Here is an 11,817-nt window from a genome sequence, read left to right as displayed (position 1 = left end):
CTCACATTAGCAGCACCAGCTGCTTCTTACCCTCTGAACTGTTCTGGGAGCAGTAAGGATGCTGTTTTAAGTGACAGCAGCCAATCACAGGCGTCTGATAACAGATGGCAAAGGTTTGAGGTCAGTTTAAATCTTTAGGTTGTGGCTGTCTACAAATAAACATAACACAAATTAATAAATTAATAAACATTCATTTCTCTGTGGATCGCTCTATTCAGTGTGAGTCAGTAGGGGGCAGCAAAGGACCTTTGAACTCTTCAGCCATCTTCTAAATACAGATAAACTTTAATCATAAACTTTTATTAACACTAGTCTGTTATTTGAACACAGAGATATAAACAGTTTTTATAGAACATGAACATGAACATATATATATATATATATATATATATATATATATATATATATATATATATATATATATATATATATATATATATCCTTAAAAAATGTAAACATTCAATTCACAGACTGTGACTGACGGGACAGTACACACATAACACATCCTTCTTTCTTGCTGTTTTCTCCTTCGTGGTTGACATTTTGTCATAAGGAAGAATGATCAGTTTTATTTTTGTTCTAATCAATAAAAAGATCTAAACCAACAGACTTCCACTTTGATAGAAAGTCCAAGGAGGAAGTCCTGCAGAACTTTTTTTAATGAACAATTATTAGACGATGACAGACGCCGAGGAAAGTGTGATGATGGATCTTCTTGTTGGAAATGCTGGGAACCTTTTTCTGTGAGATGAAATCAGTCACAGGAAGATTTTTTAAACACGTTTATTTTTATTAAATTCCAGATTTATAAACAAAACCAATCCAAGCAGGCACACGTCACCATCACAGAGATTCAGCAGAGCGTGATTATGAACACACAACTAAACTAAACTAGAACCACTCATTTGCACAAAGAATTGAAGAAAGATAAAAACACACAGGTTCAGAACATAAGCCTGATTTCAGAGAGCAGTAAAAATCTTTGGTGAACTTCCAGTTCAGATCATTCTGCTGCTGTCGGCTCATCGCCATCAAAGCTGCAGCCCAGCCAAACACTGGACGTCATCTTCACATCTCATTAACGGCGTTCATTTTATTGATCTTGTTTCCTTCAATTTCTACATCTGCTGAGAACGGCATATTGCTCAGGAGTCTGTCCTCAAAGTCGCCCTCCAGCCTGACTCCAACCACGTCTGCCAGCAGTGACGAATCCACCACAAATGTCTGCACCTCTCTGCCGCTGATCTGCGCATCCAGCTCCGTCTGCGTCCTGCTGGCTTTTATGATCCCGATGATCTCGATGGTGACGTTCTGCACCGCAGCACTTTGAACCTGCACAGAAAGATCAAATAAATCAAATCTTCTGCAGAGATCTTTGATGCCTGTAAGTAAAACTGAAAAAGAAGCACAGGAAGTAAACAGGCTGGATATCTTTGTATGAACCAGCACTGCTGTAATCTCATTTTTAATATTCCATACTTAAATAACCAAGAGCTATGATGAGCTGATTTTACAGTGAGTCTCTCATCCTGCATCCTTCAAATCCACCATCTTGTTCTGCAGCAGATTGTTCTGGTTCTGCTCAGTGTAGCAGCTCATGAACATGTTCTCCACCCTCCGGCTCACAGAGCAGAACAAAGACTAATGTCAGCAGCTGCAGTCCAAGATGGCAGAGATGAGTCCACCTGACACGAGAAAGACCACTGAGCAATCTGGTAGAGACACCTGAACAAGGAGCCGGGTTACCTGCTGAGCAGACTCACCAACAGTGAGCAAACTGTCCAATCAGGAGTCAAAAACACTGCTCGGGAAAAAAAACCACATTTCAGGCCAAAGCTAGCATCTGAAGCTACCTGGAAAATTCTGGTGAAAGTTGTTGAGTTCAGCGATACTGCATCATGGAAGCGGCTGGTCCTCACGTTGGTCACCCTGACGACGTCTCCATGTGATTTTCCTCTGAGCTGCTTGATGTCTTCACCCCACAAGGTGATCCTGATGGAACCGGTGCTGTCTTCAAGTCTGAGCTCTTGCTTGGCTTTCTTTCTCCGTTTGGACTTTAGCTTGATGTTTTCAACCGATGCGATCTGAACAAACCAACAACACAAGATCAGAACAACTGGAAACAACTCGCCTTCAATTACAGACCAAAAACTGATCCTGAACTCTGCTCTCAGTCTGACGTTCTGCCACTCACACATGATACAAACTGTGTTCATTTGTTGTAATCCAAGTTGGTGAATGTTTAAATCCTCTTTTGTGTCACAAGTATCATGTTTGTTGTGTTTTCTGGGTTTTTGATTGTGAATAACACTGCCATCTACTGGTCAACAGCCATAAGCAGCAACTATCTTAGGGAAGCAGCCATGTTGGCTCAAGCATTTGAGGTGTTAACACCATCCATGAACATTCATAACCTGTAAGTGTAGAACTGCACTATAGCTTGTGTGTTAATTGTTTTTATTGTAGCTTCCTTCATCATTATGCTTACTGACCAGGTTTCTAGTGTGAGTGAGAGTAAGCTAATGCTACTAGCCTTTAGCTCTGTCTATGCTAGTCCTAGCTAAAGGACACGAGACTGTTTGTTCATTCGTTTATTTCTGTGATGACTCGTGATGATTTTTGGACATAAATTTGTGTTATGACAAAGCACTAATGCATATCCTTCATTCTCTCTGTTCATTCGTTTATTTCTGTGATGACTCGTGATGATTTTTGGACATAAATTTGTGTTATGACAAAGCACTAATGCATATCCTTCATTCTCTCTGTTGCAGTTTTACAGTAAAAAAAGGTCTCAGTAAAGACCATAAAGGCCCCGTCACAGCGTCCTGTCATTGCTGGATCCATTAGTGTTTAGCTCACTGTCCAGGTTAAGACTGACACTTTACAGGTCAGTGGAGGTCATAGGTCAAAGGGCCCTGAGGTGATTGGTCACTTTCAGAGCAGTCACTCCACAACCTCCATGTTACACTCACTGTTACTGTGGCAGACTCATTACGGCTGTTCTGCACTGCATTTGTTCATATTTTGGAAAATGAAGTTTGCCAAATTAACCATTTCCTTGCTGTGCAGCAGTGGACGTGCTCACAACTGTCACCAAATTAATGCTGAAGAAATGTTAAAGTTCTGAAGTCTTCACCAGCTGTGCTGCAGCGTATCAGGTCACACTTACCTCTGTTATGGTTCCTTCAATGCTCACTGAGGTCCTCTCTGCAGCACTGTTGGCCTGTGCGATGGAGCAAACTGGGATCTGGAAATCAACGAGCATCCGAGCCTCCATCTCCAGATTCTGGGGGACATCGAGAGTTGCCGTCCTTGATATGTTGCTCATTTTGGTCACTTTCATGACTTTTTCCTCCATGAGGACGTTTCTGAACAGGTAGCAGTCCCCCACAGTGAAAACCTGATAGCGCTCGTTTCCATACACCATCACTTTAATGCTGCTGGTTTCATCAGCCACCCCGAGGAAGAAGAAAAACTTTTTCTGCTTGTCTTTGGTTTGATATGTACGAAGACCAGATTTCTGCACCACTTTGCCTGCAATGGCTTTTTTTCCAAGTTGACCAACGATCTTTAGATCATGGATGGATATTCTCTGGACACAGATGGAGAGAAAAAAATAAATCAATAAACATTCAGACATGTCAAAACTGATCAGATGCTGTGATCATAAAATAAAACATCATAAATCATAAAACAAAGAAATCCACTCACCCACGGAGGCATTTTTCTCTCCTGGAAATAAACAGTTGGTAAATGCTCAGTTATTGAACTGCACTCAATCTGATTATTATGAATGTGCAGTCCCACAGTAACAGAGCAGAACCTTTACTGTGAACAGTTTTATCATACAGACGGCATAAATGTCCATAAATCACAAAATAATGTCAGACTTTGGTAATATGCAGTATTATATCTCGTGAGTGCTACCTTGTCAGGCTGAGGGCTCTTCAGTTCATCTGTGAACAAACAAACACGTGATTTATTGATCGAGCAGGTAAAGGTGAGTTTTATTCTATTTAAACATACATTCAGCGAGCCTTCACTGCTCACTGTCTCTGTTCTCTAAGAGTTAACTCACCAGCTTCAGCCTCTTCATCTGAACACGAATCACTCACAATGTTGTTCTTCTTAAAGCCTGGACACACACACACACACACACACACACACACACACACACACACACACACACACACACACACACACACACACACACACACACACAGCTCAACATCAGACTGACTTCAAATAATATTCATGATCATAACTGTGACCCCAGCTCAGCAGCTCACTGGTCGCTGCCACAGACCCAGGACGTGTCTGCCTACCAGCTTCAGGCGTCTCATCCTCTGACTCAGTTTCTCTGTGTTTCCTCTTCTGTCCTGAAAAAGAAACGTATCCATGTTGAACACAGATGGTCGGAGCCTGGACGTCTCAGAGCTTTTCAGCATAAAGTCTGTTTCCTTTGAACTTTTTCACTGACTAAAAACGAGCCATGCGCGACGTTTCATGATCATTAATATGCAAACTGTCATGGTCATTGATCATGAAATGTCGCTCGTGACACATTTTAGTCAGTGGTTCTAGTTTCGGGTAAATCTGCAGCTGAGACTGAAGAAGTCACCTGGATGAGTGAAACTTTTCTCGGGATGAACAGAATCAACGTTCTGGGATTAATAAACTGAAGCAGAACAAATCAGGATGACGGCACCAACGGCTCTCTGATTCAAGAAGAGAAGGCCATCACATCCCTGAGTGAAGCATCAACACACTCCCAGCCAATAAGGGCGGGGCCCCACTGTTCTAAGATTACTTCACTCCTGAGTGGCAGCAACACTTACGAGGTCTTAAGGTGAGACCCTACAAGCAGCTACAAAAAGAAAGTCACCGACTGCCCTACAAAACTCCGCCTTCACCCTGGGGATGCTACACCCTGCATAAATGGACTTCTCCACAGAGAAGGAGTCCCTCAGGAGCTTCATCATCAGCAGAAACTCAGCCACCTACAACATTCCAAGCATCTTGACACCATCTTGGCGCTGCTTGTGGGTAACACCCCATCACAGTGAAACCTCCACAGACTTCACCAACAGGGGCTGCAAACTTAAATCCAGATGAAACCTTTGATGTGGTTTCACTTTCGCTTTCACACCCACAACTGAGGCAGTGGAGACCGTTAGAAAACGACTACAGGAAGTCGACTCCTTACAGAACAGAACCAGCTTTACCCAGATCAGATCTGCACACTGTTAGACCTTTGCCTGACCACAGCATAGTTCAGATACAATGATGGTTTCTACAGACAGAAACATGGATGTGTCATGGGCTCCCCAGTGTCTCCCATTGTAGCCGACCTTTACCACATCAGCTCAGTGGATAAATACACACGTTTTACCAGGGAGGACACCGAGAGGGGGATTAGGGTATAATGCAGTCCTCTTCCCAGGTGCTTCAGCCCCCACTCACAGATCTTGCCTCAGGTGATCTAAAAAGCTTGTGATGGGGAGGGGCAGTGTCTCACACCTTGGCCCCGTGATGGTAATGAGTCACAGCTTTGATCACAGCTGGGTCAGCAGACATGAATCTCTGAGACTCTCCATCAGTTTCTTATAAAAAGTGAAATATCTTCATGAACCAAACAGTGTCCAGCTGCCTTCATTTCCTCAGCCGCAACTCAAAGACTTCAGACACCGTCTGCAATTCATTCTGCTTGATCATTTTTTTATTTTAGAATAAAATTATAGTGTTTTCTATTTTATTTCATCCTTCTTCTCTGTATTTGAGCTGCTGTAATATGCAAATTTCCCCATCGTGGGATCATTAAAGTTTCATCTTATATTTTTGGGAAAACCTGTACACACACACACACACACACACACACACACACACCCTTTTTCCTCCTCTTTGCTCTTCAGTTCGTCCACAAAGGGCTGCAGGTGTTTCAGGACTGCTCCGTCTCTCTGTGGGATTCGATCCACTGCTTCCCTGATTTTGTGGATGGATGTTTCCACTCCACAGCTCTCAATGATTCTTTGGGGGATCAGCTCTCTGCTCGTTGTAGACGTCCTCTGTTTGGGGATTTCCAGAAATTCCAGCATGTCTTTCAGCTGTGAGTCGTCCAGCTCCTCGATGATGGAGGTCAGAGCTTTTTTCCACTCCGACTCTGAAACCGTTGCCATCTGAGGAAATATTAAACAGTAAATCAGATCCATGCAACAATTAAAGCCTCTAAAACCTGTAAACATCAGGATCACTGAGACAGAAACTCTTATTTCAGCCTTTATTCTGTGTCCTGTGGAGATCTGATGTGTATTATTGTGTAACTATTGATTGATACATGCCTCAAAAACTAAAAGTCCACTGTTGCAAGCACTGATGATCATTATCTCATTTCTCAGTATTGTAGCACCGTCGACAAACCTGTTGAAGCCCTTTTGAACTCTCTGAAGGAAGGTCACTGATCTCTGCCGTCCTGCTTCTTATAAAATTCTTGCCAAAAGAGTCAATTATATTTTGGACTCCATTACTGATGAAACACAATCAGGATTCATGAAAAACAGGCAGGTGACACATGAGGCTCGTCCGGGGCATTTTGGATTATTCTTCTTCATTTTGGAAGCATCTGCACAGCATGAACTTTATTACTGCTGTTACAGCTTTGGATGAAACCGCTCCATCTAACGCGGGGGTGGTAGAGGAATTCAACAAGGACGTCCGATTTCCCCGTATCCGTTTGTACTTGATCCGCCTCTCACATTAACTTTAGTCCCATTAAAGGGATTTCTGTAGTTGTGAAAACACAAATTGGCAGATGATCCAACTTTATTTTTAAAAGGACTCGATTTCATAACTATTCAAACTATTGAGGCATCCTCTAAAGTGTCAGGTCTTTATTTTAACATCAGTAAAAGGCAATTAAATCTGCTCTGGAGTGACCTGCATGGGGGGGGGGGTCAGACAGGGACGACAGCTCAGCCACCATCATCCCGTCACTCACTACCTCCACTGGGTCAAGGGAGCGTCCCAGAACAGATCGGTGAGATCGTCCAGGATCCATGTGGTGAGATGATCACTGATGGTGTACCTGGGTACTCCAGCTTGCCCCTCAGAATTGTGGGTACTGTGGTGATTCTCACAGTGTTCCCAGCACTTTCCAGGTGAGTGAGGGATCGACGTAGGAGGTGGATGACAGTGGATGGCGAACTGGAGTGGGTCTAGCACTGAGCTCAGCTGGGGGGCAAAGATGAGCAAGGATCAGCCACTCCAGGGTTTTCCAAAGCTGTGGGATTTTCCCAAACTTCAGGCACCAGTTACACGACGTTTCCAGAGGAAACGGTGTCGTTCTGCTGTTGTCGTTTCTGAAAAGTGACGCGTTCACACGGAAATGTTTCAGAAATGATCTCCGTTTAAGTTCCTACTGTCAGGCCACAAGTTGGCGGTGTGGATATAGGAGCTGCAACCATCGTACGCATGTGCGAGTGCCCCCGTTTCCAAAAAGCTTTCACTCCACAGTTTTGCTGCAGTCCTTCAGACCTGAGGAGCCTCGAGCTGACGCCTTCCTTCCTTTGATCCTCCTGAGTTCACAGCTCACCTGGTTTAGTGTGAGACATGTTGGAGCAGGAAGGCTGCCTCCTGGAGGGGGAGGGGCAGCAGACTGGAAAGGTACTGTAAGTGCAAAGAGGAGCTAAGGTGGGGGTGGGGCAGTCTCCAGCAGGGGCAGATGATCCATCAAACCTATTAAAAAAAGTGTGTCCCTGAGATGGTTCTGAGACCCTCCAGACCCGCTGACATTGTTCAGCTGCAGCTGGTTCTCCAGCCCCCCCTCTGGAACAGTTTCCTCTCTCTGAGCACTCCTCACTTCCTCCCTGTCTCCTGACTTGTCTCTCCTCTTCTGCTTAAGGGCAGTTTTGATGTCAGGGTTTATTATTCGACCTCACAGTGGTATCATTATCTGCAGACACTGATGCCGTCTGTTATGCAGATCAGTAGCGTCCTCTCATGATCCTCATAAAGCACTTCCTACATGTCTGACTCAGAGCTGGTTTCCTGTGTACTAACAGGGAGAATGAACACGTGATCTGATCCTCCTCTTGTGGTTTATCAGGTAAAAGAGGCTCAGCTGCAGATCAGAGTGAAGTAGAACATTTATAGTGCATCACCACATTAATACACACATCCATTAATACACACATCCATTAATACACACATCTGTGTGCCGCTTCAGTCGTTTTAGTAAGAAACTGATGAACAAGCTGCACATATCAGGTACTCGGCATCAGTCTCCACGGTGATCTCCCGGATAAAGAGATCGATACTTTCCGCTCCTGTTACAAAACTCAAACTGATCAAAGAAAATTAATCTCAGGTTTGTTCGTTTCTTCACGTTCGTTTAGCAGCAACGAAACAGCCGCGAAGCGTTTAGAGGAGACTCACTTTATTTTTAGCCGTGGTTTGATCCCGTGTCCGTGGGTTGATCCCGTGTCCGTGGGTTGATCCCGCTGCTGCGTCCCGGTCTCCGTGCAGGAACTTTGAGCTCGGCGCGCCTTTGTGCGAGAGCGCGACGTCACTCTCGGATCCGGCTGACGTAAGTTTGCGTCAGGTGAGGGACGTCCGCGTGCCTGCCTGATTTTTTTAACCCCGCGCCATTATTATTATCAATAATATTATTATCAATAATATATTGTCATCAGGGCTCGGGTTAGAGTAGGTCGGCTCTCTGTGAGCGCTCAGAACAGGAAATGCAGCAAAAATAAACCATTTCTCATAATTATTATAAGGTCATATAGAAAGAGTAAACAGGACACCAAGCTGAAGATCCTCTGCGTCCTCTCTGCTATGAAACTATGTTTTAAAACAGGCTCCTGTTGGATTATTGAAGTCAGAGGCTTCATTTATAGATTTTTCCACAGTGTTTGACACCGTAGAGCACAGTTTTATTTTTCAACCTCCTGATAAACTTGGATTTATGAACTTTATTAGTTTGGATGAAAACTGCTCCATCAAACGTGGCACAAGAGCAGGAACTCGAGGACGTCCCATTTCCTCAGATCTGCTGCTCCTCAGCCCGGCTGGGCTTTAGAGGTGGGAGAGAACCAACTAATAATCTCCATGAATCTGATAAATATTCAGCTGCTTTATTGTGTTTATGTTAAACTCCATTAAACACAACAAACATTCACTTTTCCACTCACACTTTATTGCAAAGATCATCCAGCAAACACAGAAGGACTGAATGTGACTGACAGCAGCGCCTCTGATCTGTTCAGGAAGCAGCAGGAGGACGCGGCGCCTGAGCCACGCCTCCGTGTTTCTGTCACATGATAAAACCGCCTCAGCTGACACTGAAGGCGTCCTGAGGGCTCCGCCTCCTGCTGTCATAATCAACTGTTTTAATGTGAATAAATCTGATGTGATGCGTTTGGTCGCTTTCACGCCCGTTAGAAAGGAATGGCAACATTTCACCCAACAACAACAAAACGACAACAAACACATTTAAATAGAAAATAAATTACATAGTGGATGCCTGACCCCGCCCCCTCATTAACCCCAGCCAATCACATCACCCACAGCTGAAACGCAAATACACTTTATGGACAGGAACCAGATCCTCGCAGTCAGAGGTCAGAGGTCAGGCCGTCGCCGCAGCTCTTTATGTCACCATGTACTCCTGCCGCTTGTTGAGCCGGACCTGGCAGAGCGAGATGGCGCCCACCACCACGTAGATGGCGGCGGCGATGAAGCAGTTGATGCCGACCTGGTTGTAGAGACTGTAGATGTTCTGAGGAGGATTTTTACTGCGCAGAAAAGAGGAGAATAGTTTTATCTGATTATTATCTCCATCTTTGGTCATTAAAGGGACCAAATCAGCTTTTTCATTTCTGACCCAATCTGGAAAAATGAGTCGGATGACACACGGAATAATTCATGGCCAAATACGTGGGATACACAGGACGTTCTCTGCAGGACGTTCTCCGCAACAAGAGCGTGCTTACTGTCAAAATTATTAAAATGACTTTGCATATTTAATATTCAAAGTAATTTTAATAATGGCATCACTGGTAGCCAATAAGAGCGCAGTCTCTCCTTTGTTGCTAAGAACATTCCGTGAACCCACAATCCCGCGCACTGACTGCTGTGTGTTTGGCCATGAATATCCTGTCCGGCTCGTTTTGATTGGGTCACATTTATAAGATGTTCCAGCGTCTGAGAACATTAAAGCTGCAGATGGAACAAACAAACTGAGCCGAGCAGCTTTCAACTCTGAAGAACCAGCGGGTTCTTCAGGAACTGAGCTGTGGAGCCTCACAGAGTCTCTGTCCTGCACACACAGGTTGTGTCTTTGTTGCATTTTTGTATTCCTGCTTTAATAAAATATGAAAAACGAGGTTTAAGAGGCTTTAAATGAAGCCGGTGCTGTGTGTGTGTGTGTGTGTGTGTGTGTGTGTGTGTGGGGTGCTCGGCTGAGGTTTATGATCCTTCATCAGTGTCATCACACTCACTCGTTGTGGATGTCCTCCTCGGTGAACGGCACGTCCTCGATCAGCACGGCCGACTTGGCGCTGAAGAAGATTCCCAGCATCGCCTGTAAGGGAGCAGGAAGGGAGGTCAACATAAGGCTCAGGGACCCAGCTAACGTCTCCACTGAGTGAACAGCTTTGTGTTTGCAGGGTTTATTTTGGGTGTAGACAGTTTGTAGTTAATCATTTACTCTAAAAACATGCAAACAAACACGATTAATGAAGAAAATTCATTTATCTAAAGGCTGAAATCACCAAATATCAAACTGAAAATGATCCTTAAACAATAAACTCGTTAATTTTTTAGCTTCATTTTTCTGCTTCACTTCAAACTGAACAATCTGTCCTGAAAGACTCCAGAGGACATTTCTTACAGTTTTCTTGATATGCCAGAGGGGAAGTGGAAAAACTGACTTCCTGTTTTGAGACGTCACATGAGGAGTCACATGATTGATTTTTTTTTTTTTTAGCCATTTAAAGACACCTTTGATTAAAAACGTGTTTAAAATCATGTTTTCGGATCATCAGCCGTCATAAAAAGCTGTGCATACACCTGCCTTTAACAGCTGAGCCAATAATAATGATTCCCGCCGTGCTGATCAATACCTGCGATCAGGAATCACAGATTTTCTGTTTGTCGGGGACTGTTATCCTGAACCACAGGAGGTTCATTCATTTGACTGGAAAGCCAGACTTTAGCCGCCTACATCACGTTTAATAGACGAGTGCAGCTCTTCATTGATTGATCTATCAGTGTATTAATCATTGATTATTTGGTGCAGCGTCAGAGGAGGGTGAAACCAGCGAAAGTACATTCAGATCGGCCTACAGGGGCTCCGTCTATGTACCGGAGATGGACTGGAATTCGGAGATTAGCCAGACCCTGCTGCACTGTGCGGAGTTTTCCCACCATCAGATAAAATCAGCAGAGAGAAATCATTCATAATAAAATCAGTTATTTATCAGAATGCAGCATCCGCACTGACGACCCCCTGCCGTCCAGGAAATAGTCGCCCCCCGCGGATCTTACCAGCATAATGACGCCCCAGATGCTGATCACGATCCCGCACGCGGCCATCTTCGGCCCGCAGAACAGCAGCGACGGCATGCCCGCTCCTCTGATCGATCACCAGCTGATTACAAATATTTTTATCCTCTAAACTGAAGAGCGATCCATCGACGGCACGAGCCTCTCGGTCAGCTGTTCCTCACCGCTCGGCTTCACTCGGTGTAGTTCGGTACTGCTCGTGAGCAGAAACGCAGCGACCAATGAAATGTTCGGTGGCCACACGCCCCGCCT

At 44.5% G+C, this 11,817-nt stretch overlaps 2 protein-coding genes across 2 annotated transcripts; both read right to left on the bottom strand.

Moving 5' to 3' along the window:
- Nucleotides 1-784: 784 nt before the first annotated feature.
- Nucleotides 785-8,546, bottom strand: LOC115792601 (uncharacterized). The gene is made up of 9 exons (XM_030747201.1): nucleotides 8,434-8,546; nucleotides 5,890-6,179; nucleotides 4,329-4,381; nucleotides 4,082-4,138; nucleotides 3,931-3,959; nucleotides 3,715-3,735; nucleotides 3,173-3,595; nucleotides 1,854-2,084; nucleotides 785-1,332 (listed from the first exon to the last, which is right to left on the bottom strand). The coding sequence occupies exons 2-9, from the start codon at nucleotides 6,177-6,179 to the stop codon at nucleotides 1,069-1,071; spliced, it is 1,368 nt and encodes a 455-aa protein (XP_030603061.1). The 5' UTR covers nucleotides 8,434-8,546; the 3' UTR covers nucleotides 785-1,068.
- A 628-nt stretch (nucleotides 8,547-9,174) lies between these two features.
- LOC115792618 (ribonuclease kappa-B) lies at nucleotides 9,175-11,774 on the bottom strand. Its single transcript, XM_030747223.1, has 3 exons — nucleotides 11,548-11,774; nucleotides 10,500-10,582; nucleotides 9,175-9,794 (listed from the first exon to the last, which is right to left on the bottom strand). The coding sequence occupies exons 1-3, from the start codon at nucleotides 11,623-11,625 to the stop codon at nucleotides 9,650-9,652; spliced, it is 306 nt and encodes a 101-aa protein (XP_030603083.1). The 5' UTR covers nucleotides 11,626-11,774; the 3' UTR covers nucleotides 9,175-9,649.
- Between the last annotated feature and the right edge of the window lie 43 nt (nucleotides 11,775-11,817).

The sequence above is a fragment of the Archocentrus centrarchus genome, chromosome 14, assembly GCF_007364275.1.
Source record: "Archocentrus centrarchus isolate MPI-CPG fArcCen1 chromosome 14, fArcCen1, whole genome shotgun sequence".
Classification (NCBI taxonomy): Eukaryota; Metazoa; Chordata; class Actinopteri; order Cichliformes; family Cichlidae; genus Archocentrus; species Archocentrus centrarchus.
Note: the sequence above shows the minus strand (reverse complement) of the source record. Positions and strands in the feature narration are given on the sequence as shown.

Coding starts and splice junctions, on each gene's coding strand:
- LOC115792618 (XM_030747223.1), bottom strand. CDS start 11,625: ATGCCGTCGCTGCTGTTCTGCGGGCCGAAGATGGCCGCGTGCGGGATC. Junction 10,583..11,547: donor TCTGGGGCGTCATTATGCTG/GTAAGATCCGCG, acceptor GCTCCCTTACAG/GCGATGCTGGGAATCTTCTT. Junction 9,795..10,499: donor GAGGAGGACATCCACAACGA/GTGAGTGTGATG, acceptor TTTTCTGCGCAG/TAAAAATCCTCCTCAGAACA.
- LOC115792601 (XM_030747201.1), bottom strand. CDS start 6,179: ATGGCAACGGTTTCAGAGTCGGAGTGGAAAAAAGCTCTGACCTCCATC. Junction 4,139..4,328: donor GGATGAGACGCCTGAAGCTG/GTAGGCAGACAC, acceptor GTGTGTGTCCAG/GCTTTAAGAAGAACAACATT. Junction 2,085..3,172: donor TTGAAGGAACCATAACAGAG/GTAAGTGTGACC, acceptor TGGTTTGTTCAG/ATCGCATCGGTTGAAAACAT.